The 25,215-nt window shown below is 42.7% G+C and overlaps 1 protein-coding gene across 2 annotated transcripts in view; it reads left to right on the top strand.

Annotated features, from left to right (window-relative positions):
* The window catches only part of PARL (presenilin associated rhomboid like), a 37,257-nt gene that overhangs the window by 6,957 nt on the left and 5,085 nt on the right, over nucleotides 1-25,215 (top strand). The window contains exons 3-9 of one of the 2 annotated variants that reach the window (XM_007534045.2): nucleotides 293-433; nucleotides 3,634-3,682; nucleotides 14,418-14,513; nucleotides 16,700-16,849; nucleotides 19,822-19,892; nucleotides 20,975-21,076; nucleotides 21,179-21,276. In XM_007534045.2, the coding sequence (XP_007534107.1) occupies nucleotides 293-433; nucleotides 3,634-3,682; nucleotides 14,418-14,513; nucleotides 16,700-16,849; nucleotides 19,822-19,892; nucleotides 20,975-21,076; nucleotides 21,179-21,276 (707 nt within the window). The remainder of the gene's footprint in view (nucleotides 1-292; nucleotides 434-3,633; nucleotides 3,683-14,417; nucleotides 14,514-16,699; nucleotides 16,850-19,821; nucleotides 19,893-20,974; nucleotides 21,077-21,178; nucleotides 21,277-25,215) is intronic. The other variant, XM_007534046.2, reaches the window with a different exon arrangement.

Genomic DNA, 25,215 nt, shown 5'->3' with positions numbered 1-25,215 from the left:
AGTAAATGTGAAAGAAAAAAAATCTTTTTTTTTTAAAGAATTTATTCATGAGAAAGATAGGAGAGAGAAAGAACCAGACATCACTCTGGTACATGTGCTGCTGGGGATTGAACTCAAGACCACAAAAAAAATCTTTTTCACTATGCCAGATGTGCCTAAGAAGCTATAGTTCATAAAACCAATGTTGAGTCGTAGAAGCACTGGAAATTAAATACTGTTCATGGAACTATGTATAAATCAATTTCTCCTCTAAATTTATATTGTATTTTTTTTTTTTTTTTTTTTTTTTTAGTTTACAGGCTGTGCGTTTGGATCAGCTGCTATCTGGCAATATGAATCACTGAAATCCAGAGTCCAGAGTTATTTTGATGGTATAAAAGCTGATTGGCTGGATAGCTTAAGACCACAAAAAGAAATAGACTTCAGAAAGGAGGTAAAGATATGTCACTTACATTCTTACTGTTGATCATAGTTTTGAAGTCTGATTATTTCTGACATGCTTCTAATGAATGGCACTTACATTCTTATCGTTGATTCATAGTTTTTAAAGTCTGTTTATTTCTGAAATGCTTATGTAGTTAGTGCACTTATTCTTAGGAGTCATTTTAATTTTTTTTCTAATTTTTTATTGGGGGATTGATGTTTTACAGTCAATAGTAAATATAATAGTTTGTACATGCATAAAATTTCTCAGTTTTCCACACAACAATACAACCCCCACTAGGTCCTCTGCCATCCTGAATTTTCCCCTCCCAACCACCCCATAGTCTTTTACTTAGGTGCAATGCACCAACATTTTAAGTACTATTAATGTGCATTTGACAAGAGTTTTTCCAAGCTACAACAACTTACAGTGACTTTTGTTGATTGTAATATGTTTGAGGAAATAGTAAAACTGGTAATTCCATAATCACAGGTCCCTTAAAAAGCTACGCATTCTAGTACATGTCTGTTCTACAAAGTTTTCATACCCAAGTGGCTTTCTAGAGTAGTGAAAAATAACACTAGCAATAGTCATAATTTGCACATAGTGATAGATTTATGAAAGTGAAATGATGGATTTATAAAATATAAAATTTATGTCCACTAAAGAAAATTGAATCAGGATGCCAGGTGGTGGCGCACCTGGTTAAGCGCACACGTTACAGTGCTGAAGGACCCAGGTTCAAGCCCTTGGTTCCCATTTGCAGGGGGAAGCCTAACAAGTGGTGAAGAAGGTCTGCGGTGTCTCTCTCTCTCTCTCTTTAAATATTTATCTACTCCCTTTTATTGCCCTGGTTGTTTTATTGTTGTAGTTACTGTTGTTGTTGGGTAGGACAGAAAGAAATAGAGAGAGGAGGGGAAGACAGAGGGAGAGAAAAATAGACACCTACAGAGCTGCTTCACCGCCTGTGAAGGGACTTCCCTGCAGGTGGGGGCTCAAACCAGAATCCTTACTCCTGTCCCTGTGCTTTGCACCACCTGTGCGTAACCCGCTGTGCTACCACCCTCCTGACTCCCTCTCTTTCCCTTTTTTAACCAAAGTACTGCTCAGCTCTGAGATTTTGTAGCCTCAGGCATGAGACTCTCTTTGCCTAACCATTATACTATCCCCCCCTTCTCTATCTCCCTGTCCTCTTTTTTTTGTCTCCAGGGTTATTGCTGGGGCGCAGTGCCTGCACCATGAATCCACTGCTCTTGGAGGCCATTTTTTCTCCCTTTTGTTGCCCTTGTTGTAGTCTTGTTGTGGTTATTACTGTTATTGTTGATGCTTGTTGTTGGATAGGACAGAGAGAAATGGAGAGAGGAGGGGGAGAGAAAGACAGACACCTGCAGACCTGCTTCACCGCCTGTGAAGCGACTCCCCTGCAGGTGGGGAACTGAGGGCTCGAACCGGGATCCTTAGCCGGTCCTTGTGCTTCGCACCATGTGCGTTTAACCCGCTGCGCTACCACCTGACATATATATATATATATATATTTTTTTTTAATTAACTAATTTTTTTTTTTACTCTTTCTTTATCCTAGTAGTGTAGAGTCTGATTTAATGTTCTTTTTTTTTAATTGCCTCCGGGATTATCACGGGAGCTCGATGCTGCCACTATGAATCTACTCCTGGCGCCATTTTTCCTTTTTTTTTTCAATATTTATTTTGTTTCCCTTTTTTTTTTTTATTGTTGTAGTTGTTGTTATTGCTGTTGTTGTGGGATAGGAAAGAGAGAAATGGAGAGAGGAGGGGAAGATGGGGAGAGAAAGGTAAGACACCTGTAGACCTGCTTCACCACCTGTGCTGAACCCGCTGCGCTACCGCGACTTCTGTTCTTTCTCTTTTTAATCTTTCTTCCTTCTTTCCTTTCCTTTCTTCCCTTTCTCCCTACCTCCTGCCTTTCTTCCTTCCATTCTTCTTTTATAGATTTTATTATTAACACAAAATAGAGAGGGAAGGAGAAGAGAGAAAACCAGATCAGACATCGCAGATGCTGAGGACTAAACTCTGGACTTCATGCTTCTGAGTTCAGTGTCTAACTCACGGCAATACCTCCCGGGACTTAATTTTTTTTTTTCTGCCTCCAGGGTTATTGCTGGGGCTCAGTGCTAGCATTATAAATCCACTGCTCCTGGTGGGTGTTTTTTCCCATTGGCTATGACAAAGAGAAGTGTAGAGGGGAAGGGAGGATAGAGAGGGGGGAGAGAAAGAAAGATACCTTCAGACCTGCTTCAGTGCTTGTAAAGTGACCCACTCCCCTGCAGATGGGGAGCTGGGGGCTTGAGCCAGCATCCTTGTGCAGGTCCTTGCACTTCGTGCCATGTGCGCTTACCCTGGCTGCTGCGCTTAACCAGGGGTGCCACCCCCCACCCTCAGTTTGTTCTTCATTAAGAGACTTTAATCACAGAAAGTTTTTTTTATTTTTTAAATTTATTTTCCCTTTGTTGCCCTTGGTTTTTTATTGTTGTTGTAGTTATTACTGTTTTTATTACTGATGCTGTCATTGTTGGATAGGACAGAGAGAAATGGAGAGAGGAGGGGAAGACAGAGAGGGGACGAGAAAGATAGACACCTGCAGATCTGCTTCACTGCCTGTGAAGCGACGTCCCTACAGGTGGGGAGCCAGGGGTTTGAACTGGCATCCTTATGCGGGTCCTTAAGCTTCACGCCGCCTGCTCTTAACCCACTGTGCCAGACTCCCCAAAGAAAGTTTCTAATGGACACAATAGCAAGGAAAGTAGTCTAATGACCACCTGTCTTATTATTAAACTTAAAACAAACTGACTTAGTAGAAACTATTCTTAGAGCTTTAGAATTAAATTGGACCTTGATAAATATTTACTTGATTGCTGATTATATCTGGTAGACTTTTGTTATTGATATTACTCACAACAATCTCACTAAGCACTGTTACTGCCTTATATCTCAGAAAATGATGTTGTAGGTGGTTTGCCTTGCATTCCAGAGCTGGGCAGTGACTGGAGAAGGCAGGCTGCAGCAACCCTGCCCATGTACCTCCTATTCATTAGTCTGTTGCAAGCCAGTGATTTTTTTTTCCCCCACAAATGAAGAATCCCTTTTTTAATACAAAGCAATTTCTGGCTTTTCATTTTTCTAGCCCAAAAGTATTTACCATATAGTGATACGCACTTTCCCTTTTTATTTTAGATTAACAAGTTTTGGAATAACCTAAGTGATGGCCAGCGGACTGTGACAGGTTTGTGTTAGCTTACACGTTTTAGCCATTCAAGGGAAGAGAAATCAGACCAAAAGGTATAGTATGTCCTAGCCAATGGCTTTTGTACCATGCTCATCAGTGGTTTAGAGCACCGAGTCTCTGTACCTTCAGGCTAGTGTAGTCATACAAGTTTGGCATAAAGGGATCCGTGGTGCTTTGGGTCAGTTAGTTGCTCATCGTGCTCTAGTATGGTTTAGGTCAAATGCTTGAACTTCCTTGTGGAATCCTAGTCTATGACACAGGGTGCGAGTAATACTCCCCCGTTAGAGAAACTGAAGGGGGACACTGACCTTCTTTCTGAAGTATGCTTTTACATATTCTCTCCCTACCTCCAGGGTTGCTTACAGGCTAGTTATCTCCCTTTTTACAGATGAGGAAACTGGCTTTCAGAGAAGGAGCTTTTCGAAGGTCACGAGTTTCAAAACCCAGGTCTGTCTGATTCTAAAGCCAATTTTCTCTACTACACCATGCTGATTATAGACTCCTCTTGAAATGTAAGCATGCCACGCATATCACTGTGCTAATTGTACCTTTGTTCTTTGTAAATTTCTATGGAAAGACAGGTCTGGCTGTTCAAGATAACAGTTACGCAGTAATTGTTGGGCTTATGTATTTGAGAAGTTTGGAAAACTGTACTTGTAAGGTCTTTCACAAGTGTACAGGTGTGTGTGTGTGGGGAATGTTCCTAGAGAAACAAAATACTGTTTTTTCTCAAGTAAGACTAGACTTTCTGGTGTCTTCAATTCTCTCTGCCTATATATGTGGAGAGAACCTGCTTTACTTTTCTTTAGACAGTTTCCTTTTGTCTGAAAGATTTAATTTTCCTGTCTCTTTGCTGGAAAATGATTCAGACTTATGGCTCAGGCATTGCTTCCTGCAGGAAATGTTTTCTTTTTTTTTTTTTTCTGAACTCATGGCACTTTTTAGTAGTTTTAGCATAGCCTGGAGCCCACGTTAGAATGCACAAGGACCGGGCTCAAGCCCTTGGGCCCCCTCTACGAATGGTGAAGCAGTGCTGCAGGTGTCTCTCCGTCTCTCTTACACTCTTATCTTCCCCTTCCTCTCAATTTCTGCCTGTCTCTATCCAATAAATAAGTAGATAATACTTTATTAGGAAACTTAATGTGGATTAATAGCACAGGCACAGAGCCCCAGCAATAACCCTGGAGGCAGAAATAAATAAATAAATGTAAAAGTAGATTCTTCATAAAATATACCACGCATTGCTCGACAAAAAAAAAGGGGGGGGGCAACAAAAGGAAATAAATAAATAAATAGGGCAGGGGTAGATAGCATAATGGTTATACAAAGAGACTCTCATGCCTGAGGCTTTGAAGTCCCAGGTTTAATCCCCTACACCACCACCATAAGCCAGAGCTGAGCAGTGCTTTGGTAAAAAAGAGAAGAAAAATGATAGTACATGCCCTGTACACAGTAAAAACACTCAATTAAAATCTGTGGAAAGGGGCAGGGCAGTAGCACACCTGATAAAGCACACATCACCATGTGTGAAGATCCAGATTCAAGCCCCTGGTCCCCATCTGCAGGGAAGAAGTTTCATAAGCAGGGGAGCAGTGCTGCAGGTGCTCTTTCCTTTTCCATTCTCTCCTTCCTTATTTCTGTCTCTACTAGAAGGAAGTAAAGGGGGAAAATGCCACTGGGAATAGTGGAGTCAGGTAGGCGTTGAGCCCCATCAGTAACTCCGGTGGCTCAATAAATAATAAATTGCAAAAAGAAATAATAATAGTAAAGTGAATGAATGTTGAGTGGGTTCTTAAATTGAGATGTTTCAGAGTGTATTGCCATACTGTAGAATTGATGAGTCAGTGAGGTTACTTTATTACTTGTTTTTATTTTTATGACCAGACCATTCCTTGGCTGTGGTTGATAGTAATGGGGATTGAACCAGGGACCTCCAAGCTTCAGCCATGAAAGTCTGGTATGCTGCTCTTTTCACTATCTCCCTGGCCCACCAGTGAGGGTGTTTGTTTAAGAGATAGATAAGCAGAGTGAGAGAGACCACAGCACTGAAGCTTCCTTCCGAGCAGTGGAGGCCTGGGTCACACATAAGACAAGGCAGTCAGGTCAACTATTCCTGTTAGTGTGGTGCTAATCAGTACAGCTTAAAGATAGCTTTATAAAGCTATCCTTTTAAAAAACTACATAAAAATAAAAGCTAACTTTGTTCTCATGATATTGAGAGACTTTTTGGTTTATTTTCTTACTTACTTTTTTTTTTTTTTTTGCCTTCAGGGTTATTACGGAGGCTTGGTGCCTGCACCATGAATCCACTGCTCCTGTGGAAGCCATTTTTTTCCCTCCTTTTGTTGCCTTTGTTGTGGTGATTATTGTTGTTAATGTCGTTCATTGTTGGATAAGACAGAGAGAAATGGAAAGAGGAGGGGAAGACAGAGAGGGGGAGAGAAAGACACCTGCAGACCTGCTTCACCGCCTGTGAAGCGACTCCCCTGCAAGTGGGAAGCTGGGGCCTCAAACCGGGGATCTTTAACGCCGGTCCTTGTGCTTTGCGCCATGTTCGTTTAACCTGCTGCTCTACCGCCCAACCCCCTTATGACCCAGTTTTAAGCTTAGCCCCTACTTCATTGAAAGAAGCTTCAGTTTAAAAATAAATAAAGGCGGGAGTCGGGCAGTAGTGCAGCGGGCTAAGCGCAGGTGGCGCAAAGCACAAGGACTGGCATAAGGATCCCGGTTCGAACCCCGGCTCCCCATCTGCAGGGGAGTCACTTCACAGGCGGTGAAGCAGGTCTGCAGGTGTCTATCTTTCTCTCCTCCTCTCTGTCTTCCCCTCCTCTCTCCATTTCTCTCTGTCCTAGCCAACAACGACAACAACAATAATAACTACAACAATAAAACAACAAGGGCAACAAAAGGGAATAAATAAAATAAATATTAAAAATTTTTTTAAAAAAATGTTTAAAACATTTTTGAAAAAAAATAAAAATAAAAATAAAGTCAGGGAGTCGGGCAGTAGCGCAGCTGGTTAAGCGCAGGTGGCGCAAAGTGCAAGGACCGGCCTAAAGATCCTGGTTCCAGCCCCCGGGCTCCCCACGTGCAGAGGAGTCGCTTTACAGGTGGTGAAGCAAGTCTGCATGTGTCTTATCTTTCACTCCCCCCGTCTTCCCTTCCTCTCTCCATTTTTCTCTGTCCTATCCAACAACAATAATAACTACAATAAAAGAACAAGGGCAACAAAAGGGAATAAATAAACATTTAAAATTTAAATAAACAAGGTATGAAAAATATTAGTCTTCTTTCACACTTCTCAAGAGAGCAGAAACTGAAAAGATTGGCTGAGGAGTTGGCATAATGATCATACAGAACAGACTAGGGCGGAGTAGCTATCTGTAGATGAGGCGACGAGATAGAACTGAAGGTGACTCGGGTGTAGCAGCTGGCGGGGACTATGCAGTTAGCTTCAGCAGTACATCCTCTCACCAGAATACTGTCTGAATTAGTGATTATGTTGGCTAGAGGAGTTGAAAATGCTAATTGCCTGTTATTTAAAGAGACTAAAGGAATGAATTAAATTTAAATTTCTCTGTGGTTTGGGAGTGGTGCAGTGGATAAAGCATTGGATTCTTTTTTTTTTCTTTTCTTTATTGGGGAATTAATGTTTTACATTCAACGGTAAATACAATAGTTTGTACATGCATAACATTCCCCAGTTTCCCATATAACAATACAACCCCCACTGTCATCCTTCTTGGACCTGTATTCTCCCCACCCACCCCCACCCACCCCAGAGTCTTTTACTTTGGTGCGATACGCCGATTCCAGTTCAGGTTCTACTTGTTTTTTTTTTTTTTTTTTTCTGATCTTGTTTTTCAACTTCTGTCTGAGAGTGAGATCATCCCATATTCATCCTTCTGTTTCTGACTTATTTCACTTAACATGAATTTTTCTTTCTTTTTTTTTAATATTCTCTTTCGTTGCCCTTGTTGTTTTATTGTTGTAGTTATTGATGTCATCGTTGTTGGATAGGACAGAGAGAAATGGAGAGAGGAGGGGAAGACAGAGGGGGAGAGAAAGATAGACACCTGCAGACCTGCTTCACCGCTTATGAAGTGACTCCCCTGCAGGTGAGGAGCCGGGGGCTTGAACTGGGATACTTGCGCCAGTCCTTGCACTTTGCGCCACCTGTGCTTAACCCGCTGTGCTACCGCCCGGCTCCCAACATGAATTTTTCAAGGTCAATCCAAGATCGGCTGAAAATGGTGAACTCACCATTTTTTTACAGCTGAGTAGTATTCCATTGTGTATATATACCACAACTTGCTCAGCCACTCATCTTTTGTTGGACATCTGGGTTGCTTCCAGGTTTTGGCTATTACAAATTGTGCTGCCAAGAACATATGTGTACACAGATCTTTTTGGATGGGTGTGTTGGGTTCCTTAGGATATATCCCCAGGAGAGGAATTGCAGGATCATAGGGTAGGTCCATTTCTAGCCTTCTGAGAGTTCTCCAGACTGTTCTTCACAGAGGTTGGACCAACTGACATTCCCACCAGCAGTGTAGGAGGGTTCCTTTGACCCCACACCCTCTCCAGCATTTGCTGCTGTTACCTTTTCTGATGTATGACGTTTTCACAGGAGTGAAGTAGTATTCTCATAATTATCTTAGCATTTCTCTGACAATCAGAGACTTGGAGCATTTTTTCATGTGTTTCTCAGCCTTTTGGATCTCTTCTGTGGTGAATATTCTGTCCATGTCCTCCCCCCCGTTTTTGGATGGGGTTATTTGTTGTCTTGTTGAGTTTGGCAAGCTCTTTATATATGTTGGTTATTAAACTCTTGTCTGATGTATGGCATGTAAAGATCTTCTCCCATTCTGTGAGGGGTCTGTTGGTTTGGGTAGTGGTTTCTTTTGCTGTGAAGAAGCTTTTTAATTTGATGTAGTCCCATAGGTTTATACTTGCCTTAGTCTTCTTTGTAATTGGATTCGTTTCATTGAAGATGTCTTTAAAATTTATGCGGAAAAGAGTTCTGCCAATATATTCTTCTAAGTATCTGATAGTTTGTGGTCTAACATCCAAGTCCTTGATCCACTTGGAATTTACTTTTGTATTTGGTGAAATACAGTGGTTCAGTTTCATTCTTCTGCATGTTTCAACCCATTGTTTCCAACACCATTTGTTGAAGAGACTCTGCTTTCCCCATGTAATAGTCTGGACCCCTTTGTCAAAGATTAGATGTCCATAGGTGTGGGAAAGCATTGGATTCTCAACCATGGGGTCTCGAGTTCCATCCCCGGCAGCACATGTACCTGAGTGATGTCTGGTTCTTTCTCTCTCTCCTCCTATCTTTCTCATGAATAAATAAATTCTTTTTTTAAAAAATTTAAATTCCTTCAGTTCAACTCTTGTAATTCATAAAAGAATAGTGCTTTTATTTGGACTGGGGAGACAGCATAATAATTAGGCAAAAACACTCATGCCTGAGGCACCAAAGGTCCCAGGTTCAGCCCCCAGCACTACCATAAGCCAGAGCTGAGCAGTACTCTGGGGGGATATGTCTGTATGTATAGTCACATGAGATAGGGAGAAAGAGGCTTGGGGAGACAACATAATGGTTATACAAAAGACTTTCATGCCTCAGGCTCCAAGGTCCCAAATTCAATCCCCACCACCAAAGTATGTCAGAGCTGAGCAATGGACAGGGAGAGGAAAGAGAGAGAGAGACCAGAGCACCACTGCAGCATGTCTGTTGCTGGGGACCGAACCAGGTATGCTGCCCTTTTCACTCTGACCCACCGCTGAGGGTGTTTGTTTGTTTTAGAGATAGATAAGCAGAGTGAGAGACCACAGCACTGAGGAAGCTTCAGGGCAGTGGATGCTGGGCTCCAGCCTGTGTCACTCATGACAAAGCAGCCTCAGTTACTGACGTCCTGTGCTCTACCAGCTGAAACGTCTCGCAGCCCCAGGAAAATACATACATCTGTATTAGTTCACAGGTTTTCTAGACCAGCTGGCTTCTTTAATGCTGTGTGCTTAGTTCTTTTCTTTTCCTGTTACTTAATAAATACATTACCATACCCCCATTCCCCACCAAATTTCACTGGCCCTCCTCTAATTTATTCCCTTTTGTTGCCCTTGTTTTATTATTATTATTGTTGTTATTGATGTCGTCGGTGTTGGATAGGACAGAGAGGAGGGAAAGACAAAGAGGAGAGACACCTGCAGACCTGCGCCACCACTTGTGAAACGACTCCCCTGCAGGTGGGGAGGTGGGGGCTCGAACTGGGATCCTTATGCCGGTCCTTGCGCTTTGCGCCACGTGCGCTTAACCCGCTGCGCTACCGCCCGATTCCCTTTTACATTTTTTAATATTTTATTTATTTATTCCCTTTTGCCACCCTTGTTGTTTCATTGTTGTAGTTATTATTGTTCTTATTGGTACCGTCGTTGTTGAGTAGGACAGAGAAATGGAGAGAGAAGGGGAAGATGGGGAGAGAAAGACAGACACCTGCAGACCTGCTTCACTGCTTGTGAAGCGGCTCCCCTGTAGCCGGGGGCTCGAACCGGGATCCTTACCCCGGTCCTTGTGCTTTGTGCCACCTGCGCTTAACCTGCTGCACTACCGCCCGACTCCCCCTCCTCTCTATTTGTAACAGAGCTTTCCACCCCTCATTCACACACTTATTCCACAGGTTAGATTATCTTTCTTTGAGTTTACTTGTTTTCCTATTTTTTTTTTGTAATTGTGAGTTATGAGATTTTAAGATTACACAGTACCCACCACCAAAGTTCTGTGTCTCGACCCTTCCACTTCCCAAAGGTAACCATCATAGTTGGATGAGATCATTTTATAATTTCCTTATTTGTGGTTAAGTCAGGTTAGTGGTAAAGAATCTCATAATCGTCACTTGTCTAGAAAGCCCTTTAAACTTCTTTAAAAATATTCATTATTACCTACTTAACTTGATAAGACAGAAAGAAACCAAGAGGGGAGGGAGGGAGGGGAGCGACTGCACGACTGCTTTACTGCCAGTGAAGTTTCTCTCCTGCGCACGAGGTTTTGAAGTTGGATCCTTGTACATTATAACATGGATACTTAGCCAGCCAGGTGTGCTGCTGCCCAGCCCCAGGAAGCTCTTTAGCGTTCCATCGGACCCGAGTAATAACCTGGGTAGAGAGGACTTTCCCATTCAAAACTTTGCATATCCTGCCAGTCCTTTCTGACCTTTCTAATTAGTTTATTAATGAGAGAGAAGGCAATCAGTATCACTCTAAAATACGAAGTTCTGCGACCTCACACACCCAAGTCCAGCACTAACACTGTTTTCTGTGTCTCCGCCCAGGCCAAGCCTTTAGTTTTTGTTGAGAAGTTAGCTCAAGGGGCCAGGTGGCGGTGCAGCTGCTTAAGTGCACACACTGTAGTGTGCAAGGACCTGGGTTTGAGCCCTCAGTCCTTACCTGCAGGGAGGGAAACTTCACAAGTGGTGGATCAGGGCTGCAGGTGTCTCTCTTCCTCTCTGTCACCCCCTTCCCGCTCAATTTCTGGCTGTCTATCCAATAAATAAATAAAGACAATAAAAAAAATTTTTAAAAAAGAAATTAACTGATAGTTTTGTGGTTTTTTTTTTAAATAGGTAACCATTTACTTTAGATACTTTTAAAATTCTGTTTTTGATATTTGCATTTTAATTAGAGTTTGCCTTGATGAGCTTAGATTTGAATTTATTTTTCATGGAACTCTAGAACTTTCTGGATCTCAGTATCTTTGTTTGGCAAAGTTCTTGCCTAATTTTTTTTTTCTTAAAAATATATATATTTTAATATTTATTTATTAATGAGAAAGATAGGAGAGACAGAGAAAGAACCAGACATCACTCTGGCACATGTGCTGCTGGGGATTAAACTCGGGACCTCATGCTTGAGAGTCCAGTGCCACCTCCAGAACCACTAAAATATATTTTTAAAGATTTTATTTATTTATTAGTGAGAAAGTAGGAGCAGAGAGAGAAAGAACCAGATATCACTCTGGCATATGTGCTGCTGGGGATTGAACTCAGGACCTCATACTTGAGAGTCCAATGCTTTACCCACTGCACTACCTCCTGGACCACCCTAATATTTCTTCAAGTAAGGATTCTGCCCCTTTCCTCTTCTTTTGGCACTCTTGTGACATGAATATAGTTTCTCTTGATAGTGTCCTACAGTTCTCTTTTTTTTTTTTTTTTTCAGTATTTATTTATTCTCTTTTGTTGCCCTTGTTGTTTTATTGTTGTTGTCATCGTTGGATAGGACAGAGAGAAATGGAGAGAGGAGGGGAAGACAGAGAGGGGGAGAGACAGACAGATACCTGAAGACCTGCTTCACCGCCTATAAAGTGACTCCCCTGCAGGTGGGGAGCCGGGATCTTTACGCCAGTCCTTGTGCTTTGCACCACCTGCGCTTAACCCACTGTGCTGTCGCCTGACTCCCCTACAGTTCTCTTATATCTTCTTCATTTGTTTAGTTACAAACTGCTGTTGTGGACCAGAATGAACCATGTGGTTATTATAATTTTTAAATAGGTTTTATTTATGTATTAGCAAAAGAAAGAATGAACCAGAGCATCACTCTGGCCCGTGGGATGCTGAGGATCAAACTTAGGACCTCATGCTTCCAAGGTCAGCACTCTGCTCACTGCACCACCTCCCAGGCCTCAGGCCTTTTTTCTTTTTGCTAGGTTTTTTGATGGGTTTCTTTGCCCTGTCTTCTACCTCTACTTCAGCCATTGCCATCTGTCTTTCTGCTGGTAGACTCCTTTATTGTACTTATTTATTTATCACAACTACTTTATCTCTTTCCCTCTGATTTCTGCTGTGGCTTATAGTGTATCTCATACTTCCTTTTACTTTATTGAGATTTTCACCCATTAGACATTTCAATTTGGTGAGCATCCTTGGGACCATAGTTTTGATGTCCTCTTGGGAGGTTTTTATAACTCTGTTGAATTTGGGTTGTTGGTTCATCATTTTGTGGAATTTCCTGTCTTTGCATTATATTTGGTGCTTCATGAGGACCTGGGCTCAGAGATCTGTTTTGAACCTGAGTCAGTCCGAGGCTCTGGGCTTAGTGTCCAATACTTTCTAAGTTCCCATGGGTGGGGTTTCAGGTCTGACATACAGCTGGGACTTCAGTGTGTTTAGTGACACTGTAGCACATGCTCTGTATGATAGACCACTTTCTGTCTGGGTGTAAGCAGGAAATAGTTCCCCAGGGTTTGTTGCTATGGAAACTGAATTTTTTCTTTCTTTCTTTTTTTTTTTTTTTAAAGATTTTATTTATTTATTTATTCACAAGAAAGATGAGAGGAGAGAAAGAAAGAACCAGACATCACTCTGGTACATGTGCTGCTGGGGATTGAACTCGGGACCTCATGCTTGAGAGTCCAATCCTTTATCCACTGTGCCACCTCCTGGACCACCGAAACCAAATTTCTTTTTTTGTTGTTTATCTTTGTTATTATTACTGTTGTTATTGATGTCGTTGCTGGATAGGACGGGGAGAAGGGAAGACAGGGGGAGAGAAAGATAGACACCTGCAAACCTGCTTCACCGTTTGTGAAATGACACCCCTGCAGGTGGGGAGCCGGGGGCTTGAGCTGGGATCCTTACACCGGTCCTTGTGCTTTGCGCCGCCACCTGTGCTTAGCCTGCTGCGCTATTGCCCAACTCCCACACCACAACTTTCTTAGCCACTCAACTGTTACTGATATCTGGATTGCTTTCAAGTTCCTGCTCATACAAATTGTGCTGCTATGAGCATAAGTGTACATGGCTCCCTTCAGTTAGATGCTTTTGTGTTCTCCTGTAGGGGGGCTTTTGTCTTGGAGAGAGTATCTTACAGTTTCTTACTGCCTGGATGTTGACCTTTTTTTTGTATCTTTCTGTGGAGGCCTGTTTCTATAATTTTATTATTATTTTTAAAATTTATTATTATTATTTTTTCTTTTTACCAGAGCACTGCTCAGCTCTGGTTTATTGTGGTGCAGGAGAGTGAACGTGGGACTTTAAAGCCTCAGGCATGAGAGTTTCTTTGCATAACCATTATGCTATCTCCCCCTGCCCTGAAAAGTCTGTTTCTATGCTGGTTTTTCCATGTGCTGATGTGGCTTTGCTGTTGATGTGAGGAGAAAGGAGTCACACACCCATTCTCTTTGGCCATCTTGGCACTCAGATATGTGACCCTTCATCTACACAGATGATCTGGGGTTGTTCACCTGGTTGGATACCATTACCATTCCTTGTGGGAAAAGAAGTCATATAAGATAGCTTTTCTACTTTGGGCCAGGAAACCTCATTCTCCATCCAAGTACTAACCAGGCCCGATCCTGCTTAGCTTCCGAGATCAGACGAGATTGGGCGTGTTCAGGGTGGTATGGCCGTAGATGAAACCTAATTCTCTATAGTAACTCTGTCTTTTGTTTACCCATTCTCAAACAATAATTATAGATGTGATTACTTTCTGAGAAGAGTTAACTGGTTTGAAGAAATAAACATCTGGATCTCAGTGAAGGAAGTTTATCCCAAAATTTGCATTTGAGGATTTCTAGTAATTATTGAACCTTAACCTGTGGCAATTTTGATACAGTCCTATTATGTAGTACTTTATGTAATTATGGTCTAAAATCTTATTCAGATGTGCTTTAGATCAAACTTTCTTTGTTCATATTATTACTGCTAAGTGTTGAATATTTATTTTGTAGGTATCATAGCTGCAAATGTCTTGGTATTCTGTTTATGGCGAGTACCTTCTCTACAGTGGACAATGATTAAATATTTCACATCCAATCCAGCCTCAAGTAAGTCTGACCTGTTTGATTGTAGTTTGAGAGAGGTAGTAGGAATGTATAATGCTTGTTGAACTGTTGCCTCTAAAGTAAGTTACTTTTAAGGGCCAGGCAGTAGCGTACCTGGTTAAGCACTCACATTACAGTGTGCAAGGACGCAGGTTCAAGCCCCTGGTCCCCACCTGCAGGAAGAAAGCTTCACAGGTGGTGAAGCAGGGCTGCAGGTGTCTCTGTGTCTCTCTCCTTCTCTATCCTCACCCCCCTCAGTTTCTCTCTGTGTCTATCTAATAATAAAAAAATAATAGTAAAGTAAGCTACTTGTTAATATCGTAAGTGAAATGCAGGGGTGAGGTGAAAGGTCTTTATGTCACAGGTGCATAAGGTGTGTCTTGCAGATAGTAGTTAGGTGAATTTTTTTTCTTTAATTATCTTTATTTAGTTATTGAATAGAGACAGTCAAAAATCGAGAGGGAAGGGATGATAGAGAGGGGAGAGGGTCAGAGAGACACCTGCAACGCTGCTTCACCACTTGCAAAGCTTTCCCCCTGCAGTGGGGACCGGGGGCTTGAATCTGTGTCCTTGCACACTGCAGTATGTGTGCTCAGGCAGTTGCGCCACCACCTGGCCTCAGTTAGGTGAATTTTTTTTCTCTCTCTCTCTCTCTCTTTTTCTCTCTCTCTCTCTCTTTTATTACTGATTTAGTAATAATTAACAAAACCATAGGATAGGAGGGGTACATTTTCACACAGTTCCCACCACCAAAATTCCATATCCCATCCCCTCCATTGGAAGCTTTCCTAAATTAATTAATTTTTATTTATAAAAAGGAAACAGTGGTAAAACCATAGGATAAGAGGGGTACAACTCCACACAATTTCCACCACCAGAATATTTTTTAATGACTTAAGATCCATGATCACTGCGGGTTTACTTTTTTTTTTTTTTTTTCCCCTTTAGGGTTATCACTAGGGCTCAGTGCCTGCACTACGAATCCACTGCTCCTGCAGCCTTCTTCTTTTTTTATTTTATTTTATTATTATTATTATTATTTTTTGATAGGAGAGAGAGAAATTGAGAGGGGATAGGAAGACAGAGAGAAAGATAAGACACCTGCAGACACCACCTGTGAAGCGACCTCCCTGCAGGTGCAAAGCTGGGGGCTTGAACTGGGTTCCTTACATTTTGTACTATGTGTGCTTAACCCAGTATGCTACTGCCCTGCCCCCAGGTTTACCCTTTAAGGACACTATAACATGCTACTTTATTTATTTATTTATTTATTTATTGCCACCAGGGTTATCACTGGGGCTCAGTGACACAACTTCCAGTGGCTGTCCTTTTTTTTTTTTTTTCCCCTTTCTCTCTCTCTCTCTTTTTTCTTTTATACTTGATAGGACAGAGAGAAATTGAGAAGGGGGTTTGGAGATAGGGAGAGATAAAGATTGACACCTGCAGACCGGCTTCACTGCTCGTGAAGTGTCCCCATGCAGGTGGAGAGTGGGGGCTCAAACCTGGGTCCTTGTGCTCTTCTGGGTGTGCCACCACCCAGCCCCCTAATGTGCAGCTACTAATACTTCATTTTATTTTATTTTTAACCAGAGCACTGCTCAGTACTGGCTTATGGTGCTGGGAAGTGAACCTGGGACCTTTGGTGCCTCAGGCTTGTAAGTCTTTTTGTATAACCATTATGCTATCTCCCCAACCCAATATTTATTTATTTGTTTGTTTGTTTGTTTATTTTGGGAAGAGACAAAGAAATTGAGAGGGAAAAGGAAATAGAGTGAGAGAGCAAGAAAGACACATACAACTGCAACTCCGCTTCACCACTTGTGAAATTTCCCCCTGCAGGTGGAAACTGGGGACTTGAACCCAGGTCCTTGCGCGCTATCACATGTGTGCTTAACCAGGTACACTTCCAGTTTTTGTGGTATACAACTTCTATAATTAAATAATGTATTGTTTATTTTGCTGCGTGACTTGTGTCATATAAGGGCATGTTTTACTGGTTGCTTACTAGATAGGAAATAGATTGAAGATAGCTTTTCTCCTACTTTGGGAATGCTGTTTTAAGCCATCTTATTTACTGTTTTAGCTGGCTTTGTTTTATTTCTTTCATAACAATAATGAAAATAAAGTCTAAAGCAGTTAGTTTGTACTGTGTTCCACTGTTACAAGCTGTGTTTTTCTTTCTCTCGTAGAAGTCCTTTGTTCACCAATGTTGCTGTCAACATTCAGTCATTTCTCCTTGTTTCACATGGCAGCAAATATGTATGTTTTGTGGAGTTTTTCCTCCAGCATAGTGAACATTCTGGGCCAGGAGCAGTTTATGGCAATGTACTTATCTGCAGGTAACAAGCTTTCCTCTTGGGGCCTTTAAGACTATGAGTACTCTCACCAGTGTGGAAAGGGACAAAAGGAGTGATTCTAGCCATGTCCTGCATTGTTCAGTGAATTGGCCGTAGGGAGAAGTGAGCGTACTGCGCAGGGACAGAGAGGGGACTGCCGTGGGTTTGGTGCCACCTGACGTCTTTTCCTCCCTCTCGGTTAACTGATTTCTTTGTTTATTAATTATTTAGCTATGTTTAACTTTGCATTAGGAGTACAGGCTTAGTGTAGAATTTGAAAATCCCTTTTAAGGGTGGGGGGTAGATAGCATAGTTGTTATTTAAAGAGGCTCATGCCCGAGGCTCCAAAGTCCCAGGTTCAATCCCCCTGTACCACCATAAGCCAGAATTGAGCAGTGCTCTAGTTAAAAAAAAAAAAAGCTTTTAATTTTCCTACTCCTTGCTTTTTTTTTTTTTTTATTATTATTCTTTTTTCACCAGAGCATTGATCAGTTCTGATGTATGATGGTTCAGGGGATTGAACTTGGTATTTCAGAGCCTCAGTCATGAGAGTCTCTTTTGCATAACCATTATGCTATCTACCTCTATCCCATCCTTGCTTTCTTTAGCATTGACTCACCATTTTAGAGATTAGTGGTTCCCAGAGTTTCTGATTATCTCTGTGAGCTGCATCTCCATTGATTAATTAGATTATAACTATCCAATGAGATTGTCAAGAATTAGTCTATTCTAAGCCTTTGTCTATGCACAGAAGTCATCATGGAACTCCCCCATCCATGGACCTGGCACCATCTCTATGATTGTGTAAGAGTCTACGTTCCTAGAGGCTGTTAAGTGACTGATTGGTTGGTCAAATTTCACTTATCTCTTTGACTACAAAAATCACTTCAAAGAATTAAAACTTTATCCCTAAAAATCCTTTAAGTTAAAAGTAATGTCTTGGAGGTCAGGCAGTGGTGCACTGGTGTGAAGTGCACATGGTACAAAGCACATGGTGCCAAGTGCAAGGATCCTAGTTTGAGTCTCTGGCTCCTCACCTGCAGGGGGGTCACTTCACAAGTAGTGAAGCAGGTCTGCAGGTGTCTGTCTCTCTCTGCCTTCCCTTCCTCTCAATAATTTCTCTCCTATCCAACAGTAATAATAGCAGCAACAACAACAATGGGAAAAAGATAGCCACCAGGAGCAGTGGATTCATAGTGCAGGTACTGAGCTCCAGCAATACCCTGGAGGCAAAATAACAACAACAACAACAACAACAACAATAATAATAATAATAATAATATCATCTTGGTGCCAGGCAGTGGCACACCTGGCTAAGCGTACACATTACAGTGTACAAGGACCCAGGTTCAATCCCCAGGTCCCCAACCTGAGTGGTGAAGCAGTACTACTGCTACTGTCTACTGCTTCCCTCTCCATTTCTCTCTGTCTCTATCCAGTAAGCTTCACAAGCGGCGTAGCAGGTCTTCCTTTCCCCTTTCAATTTTTCCTCTGTTCTGTCAAATGAAAATGGAAAAATGGCTGCCAGGAGCTGCGGATTCATGGTGCTGGCACAGAGCCCCAGTAGTCACTCTGGGGGCAAAAAACCCTATGCTTTTGTGAATCCCTGTAATGACAAGGGGTCATAGAAAGGTTTGAAGGAAAGTACCCACCACCAGACCCAGAGCAAGGCTTTAATCAGTCTTAGCTGAATGTTCACCATGCGGGCTGCATATCTGTGACCTGTAAGCTAAGAGTATAGCTTCTACCGCCCCACCACTACCAGTATTAGTTACATTGTACATACAGAGGAACTGTTTAGATATGCTTAGGATTTTTGTTCTGGGAGTCCGGCGGTAGCGCAGCGGGTTAAGCGCATGTGGTGCAAAGTGCAAGGACCGGCGTGAGGATCCTGATTAGAGCCCCCAGCTCCCTACCTGCAGGGGAATCGCTTCACAGGAGGTGAAGCAGGTCTGCAGGTGTCTGTCTTTCTCTCCCATCTCTGCCTTCCTCTCCTCTTTCCATTTCTCTCTGTCCTATCCAACAGCAACGACATCAATTATAATAACTACAACAATAAAACAAGGGCAACAAAAGAAAACAAATATATGAAAAAAAGAATTCTTACTCTGTAGGAATATTTTTATAATGAGCCATACTCAGCTTAGATGACATTGGAGCCAAAGGGTCTTGTAAAGTTCATCTTTTCTCTCTTTGCAACAGAATCATATGGTGATCTGAGTAAAGTAATAGACTCTGTATTTCCACTGCAGAAATTCTGATTTAGCCTATCTGTAGCATAGCTCAGAGTGGATGAATATGATAGTTTTCATTCTATAAATGAGGAAAATGATAACTGAGAAGTAAGTGAATATCCTCTGAGTCACTCAGCAAGTTGTCCTGTGGGCTAGACTTTCCCTAGAAGGTATCTCAAGTCCTGTGCAGAAGATGTATGGATCCCTGCATACTTGTAGTGACTTAGTTAGAAACCTGACACTAGGGCTGGGGAGACAGCCTAATGGTTATGCAAGTGACTTTTTTTTTTTTATATTTTATTTTATTTATTTATTCCCTTTTGTTGCCATTGTTGTTTTATTGTTGTAGTTATTATTGTCGTCGTTGTTGGATAGGACAGAGAGAAACGGAGAGAGGAGGGGAAGACAGAGAGGGGGAGAGAAAGATAGACACCTGCAGACCTGCTTCACCGCCTGTGAAGCGACTCCCCTGCAGGTGGGGAGCCGGGGTTCGAACAGGAATCCTTATGCCGGTCCTTTTGCTTTGCGCCACCTGCGCTTAACCCGCTGCGCTACAGCCTGACTCCCACAAGTGACTTTTAAGCCTGAGGTTTGGAGCTCTGAGGTTCAATCCTCAGCACCACCATAAACCAGAGTCTGTCAGTATTCTGGTAAACAACAACAACAAAACAAACCTGACATACTTCTGTGGGACCATTTGTATACCTTACTAAATTTATTGAAACATGCCTTGTTTTCTAGGTGTTATTTCTAATTTTGTCAGTTATGTGTGTAAAGTTGCCACAGGGAGATATGGACCATCACTTGGTGCGGTAAGTATTTCTAATTTAAATTTAGTGTCTTCATTTTTGAAATGATTTTATTTATTTAATTTTTTTGTTGTCTAATTTATTTACTCTATTTGATAGGACAGAGAGAAATTGAGAGAGAAGGGTGAGATAGGGAAAGAAATACCTACAGTCCTGCTCCACCACTCACGAAGCTTCTCCCCTGCAGGTGGGACCAGGGGCTTAAACCTGGGTCCTCATGCACTGTAACATGTGCGCTCAGCTGGGTGCACCACCACTCAGTTCCTTGAAATGATTTTAAACGTAAAAATGCTGCAAAACTAGTACAAAGATCTCCTTACAGAATTTAAGTACATTTATCAAAGCCAGGAAACTGGCACCGAGTAATACTCCTAGGGATTGCGAGTCGGGCGGTAGCGCAGCAGGTTAAGCGTATGTGGCACAAAGCTCAAGGACTGGCGTAAGGATCCCGGTTCGAGACCCTGGCTCCCCGCCTGCAGGGGGGTCACTTCATAAGCAGTGAGGTCTGCAGGTGTCTATCTTTCTCTCCCCCTCTCTGTCTTCCCTTCCTCTCTCCATTTCTCTCTTTCCCATCCAACAACGAAGACAGACAACAATAGTAACTGCAACAATAAAACAACAAAGGCAACAAAAAGGGACTAAGTAAATATTTATAAAAGGAGAAGGCTTGTAGGATTCTTATTCCCCAGTCCAGGGCTGTTGGAGGAAATGTTTGTCAAGCTGGCAGTGTGCCCTGTGGGCAGGTCAGACAGAGCCAGAGAGAAACATGGTGCTTCCTGGAGCAAAGCATTTGCTCAGAGGCTTCAAGGGAAATGTTTAGTTTCATCATGAGGCATGATACACTCAGCTGCTGCCTGTTACAGACTTTATCCTGGGACTGAAATCCTTTCCAGCTGCTAATGTGTGGCCAGACTCAGCCACCTTGGCTGATAGTTGATATGTCAGTGACATGTAGAGCGGTGAAGCCTCTGCTCCCCTGGCATCTGCGGCACACAGGCTTTCTGGAGGCAGCTGTGTCCGGCAGGATAGGCACCAGGCAGTTGCACAGGGAGGTTTCACTCCTGCCCCACTGTGTTACTTTGCAGTCGGGCGCGATCATGACCGTCCTCGCAGCCGTCTGCACTAAGATCCCAGACGGGAGGCTCGCCATCATCTTCCTTCCAATGTTCACGTTCACGGCCGGCAATGTGAGTATGGCCGTGGTATTTGCACAGAGCCCATCGTTTGGACTTGTCAGTGCTAGAAGAATCTGAGTTACACCAATTCTCTTCTCTTTTGCTGACTTTCAGGCCCTCAAAGCTATTATTGCCATGGACACAGCAGGAATGATCCTGGGGTGGAAATTTTTTGATCATGCAGCACATCTTGGGGGCGCTCTCTTTGGAATGTAAGTCTGAGTGTCATCGATTACCGCACTGCTTCTCTGGTTCCTCTCTCTTCCCCGCCCCAAAGGGAGTTAGCCCTGTGATGGAAGCTCTTTACTTTGACCTGACCCAGCCTCACCAAGCAAGTCTTGCTGTGAGAGTATCATCCCCACCCCTGCCCTGATCATTTGTAGAGAGATCTGTGCCTTCAATGTGCTCTTCATCTCAGATCACCCCAAGTCCCGACCTGTCATGACTCCTGGCCCCTCAGACACTATCCTCCAGTCCGCTTCACCCCTTCCCCCACTAGAAGGCCTTTTGCCCTCTCCTCCCTGTTCCCATTGACCCTTCTCACTGGACAAAGCTGATCTGCTTCCTGGATAACGTGCCCTGTGCACTGGGATGGGTAGAGGCCAGGGTCAGGGGTCATGCCGACTGCCTGGGGTCTTGCATGGACCCTCCCTTTGTCATGTACACTGCAGCTGCACTTTCCTGATGGGGCAGGAGACAGCTTCCACAGGCCAGCCAGCTCTCTTTTGAGTAGCAGAGGAGAGTGTGTGTGTGTGTTTTTTTTTTAATCGCTTCACTGGAGGAAATAGTAATTTACAAGACAGTTGTTATACCAGTACAGTTCACTACCCCACCAGCTGAAGTGTGCCCTATATTCCCATTATTATTATTGTTGTTTAGTTAGTTATGTTTTATTTTTACCAGAGCACTGTTCAGCTCTGGCTTATGGTGGTGTAGGGGATTGAACCTGGAAATTTTGGAGCCTCTGACATGAGAGCTCTTTGCACAACCATTATGCTATCTACCCATCACCCTTCCTGGGTTGTTTTTTTTTTTTCCCCACCAGAGCATTGGTTAGCCCTGGCTTATGATGGGGACTAGGGCTAGGAGCTCTGACCCTTGGGCTTGAAAGTTGTTTGCAAAACCATTATACTGCCTACCCAGCCCTATTTATTTATTTATTTATTTATTTATTTATTTATCTATTTATTAACATGCGAGAAAACTAGTATGTCATTCTGGCACATATAAAGCTGGGGATTGAACATAGAACCTCATGCTTTTGAGTCCAGTGCTCTAGCCACTGCACCACCTCCTGGGCTGCCTCCTTTGTCTTAAGCTCCCTCCCAAAGAACAGATTTTTTTAAAAAAAATTATTTATTCCCTTTTGTTGCCCTTGTTTTATTGTTGTAGTTATTGTTGTTGTTGTTGATGTTGTCGTTGTTGGATAGGACAGAGAGAAATGGAGAGAGGCTCGAACCAGGATCCTTACTCTGCTCCTTGCTCTTCGTGCCACGTGTGCTTTAACCTGCTGTGCTACCACCCGACTCCGAAAGAACAGTTTTTTTTTACATATATTTATTTATTTATTCCCTTTTTTGCCCTTGTTTTTCATTGTTGTTGTAGTTATTGTTATTGTTGTCGTTGTTGTTGGATAGGACAGAGAAATGGAGGGAGATGGGGAAGACAGAGAGGGAGAGAAAGACAGACACCTGCAGACCTGCTTCACCGTATGTGAAGCGACTCCCCTGCAGGTGGGGAGCCGGGGGCTCCAACCGGGATCCTTACGCCTGTCCTTGCTCTTTGCTCTGCGCTACCTCCAGCTCCCCAAAGAACAGATTTTTTAAGCCGAGACCCAGAGCCCTCCTGCCTGTGACACCCTAATGAGTGCAGTTGCATTGTGGTTACAGGGTGTTCCACTCGTGCTGGGTCCCATTGGCTCTGTCACAGGGCCCTTGGGGCCATCTGACCACTCGGCCCTTTAGCAGAAATGTCATTTGTCTGATGCTCTAGATCTTCCAGTGGAGTTGGGTTTTGTTTTTTGCATGAAACTGCCTTTTGCATTTACTTCACTTTTGCTTTGTTTCATGACAATGGAAAGCTTAAAGTTTTTTTTTCAATTAAAGAAATAATAAAGATCTGAGTGGAGCTGTTTTGCCCAGTAGGCGGTAGAACTAAATGCCATTATGCCATTTATAATCTTGGGTGATGATTAAGGAATAGCATATGTGAGCTCTAGCTTAACAGCAGTACATTATAAATAGTCGAAGCTGACCTGATAATGTAGCACGAGAAACAAAGACCTGGGAGGAGGGCTTCTGTCCTGTGAGCTCTGCGTCTGCTGGATCCTTCCATGTGTCAAGGGTCATTTTCATCCTTCTAAGCCTTCCATTCAGAAAATAATTGAATCAGATGTATTTTAACACTATGGGTCTGAAAGGCAGAGGAATCCTTTCTTGTTGCTCTTTATAACTTTGACTCCTTTCCATTTACCAGTGCTCAAATACAGGCTTCATCTTTTTTCACATCTTTAATCTAGATTTAGAAATGGAAAGCTTTTATATTTTTACCTACAGCTCTCTGTTTCTATTTGAAGTTAAGGCTCCATTGGTATCCTGCTGCACATCTCTTGGACTTAGTCTCTGACCAGATTTTAGTCTTCACATTATACTCCTGCTGTTGGAATAGCTAACACAGATTGAGTATTTGTAGGGTTCCTAGGCTACACATTAGGTTTTTAAGATTTATTTTTTAATTGTTAATATTTATTTAATGGGATAGAGAGAAATAAAGAAGGGAAGATAGATAGACCTGTAGACCTGCTTCACCATTTGTGAAGCTTCCCCCTGAAGGTGAGAAATTACTTTTATTTTTATTTCTTTTAATATTTATTTATTTATTTATTCCCTTTTGTTGCCTTTGTTTTTTATTGTTGTAGTTATTATTGATGTTGTTGTTGTTGGATAGGACAGAGAGTAATGGAGAGAGGAGGGGGAGAGAAAGATAGACACCTGCAGACCTGCTTCACTGCTTGTGAAGCGACTCCCCTGTAGGTGGGGAGCTGGAGGCTCGAACTGGGATCTTTACGCCAGTTCTTGTGCTTTGTACCACATGTGCTTAACCTGCTGCGCTACCGCCCAACTCCCTACTTTTTATTTTTTAAGATCTGCTTATTGAGAGAGAAAACAACACCAGGGTGTCACTCATGTGACAAAACTCATGTTTATAAATTGGACACTGCCCAGTGGGCCACATCTCAGGCCATGCTAAAGATTAACTTTATGGTCTTTTTTTTCATTTGCCTCCTCAATAGAGGCTGTTTTTACCTTTTTATTGCCCTTATTGTTGTTGTTGTTATTATTGTTGCTATCATTGTTGTTGGATAGGACAGAGAGAAATGGAGAGAGGAGGGCAAGATAGAGAGGGGGAGAGAAAGATAGACACCTGCAGACCTGCTTCACCTCCTGTGAAGGGACTTCCCTGCAGGTAGGGAGCCGTGGGCTCGAACTGGGATCCTTATACCGGTCCTTGTGCTTCGTGCCACCTGCATTTAACCCGCTGCGCTACCGCCTGGTCCCCAACTTTATGCTCTTTTAAGGATTTTCTTTATTTGAGCTGTAAATGACATGATACTGGATTAATGTGATTCACCACAGTAAGTCTAGTTAACATAGATCACCACATAGTTATAATTTCTTACCCTGTGGTGGTGAGAAGTTTTAAGGTTGACTCATATTCAATCACCCGCTTTGCTTTACATTCCTGGGATTTAATCACCTTTCAGACTAATTTAAGATTCTTTAACATATAAGATACTTGATTTTACAGAAAGGAAACTGTTTAAAGAAGGAGACTTGGGGGAGGGGCCAGGCGGTGGTGCACCCAGCTAAGCGCACACATTATAGTGCACAAGGAACCGGGTTCAAGCCCCCCCTGGTCCCTGCAGGGGGAAAGCTTCACGAATGTTGAAGCAGGTCTGCAGGTGTCTTTCTGTCTCTCTCTCGCACTATTTTCCCCTCCCCTCACAATATCTCTGTCTCTATTCAAAATAAATAAAGATTAGAAAAATTAAAAACAAGAAAAAGAAGGAAACGGGGGGCCAGGTGGTGGTACACCTGCTGCAATGCCACAGGAACCCATGTTCAAGGCCTGGCCCCCACCTGCATGGGGAA

This window comes from Erinaceus europaeus, chromosome 14 (assembly GCF_950295315.1).
Source record: "Erinaceus europaeus chromosome 14, mEriEur2.1, whole genome shotgun sequence".
Taxonomy (NCBI): Eukaryota; Metazoa; Chordata; class Mammalia; order Eulipotyphla; family Erinaceidae; genus Erinaceus; species Erinaceus europaeus.
This window is presented reverse-complemented; position numbering and strand designations above follow the sequence as displayed.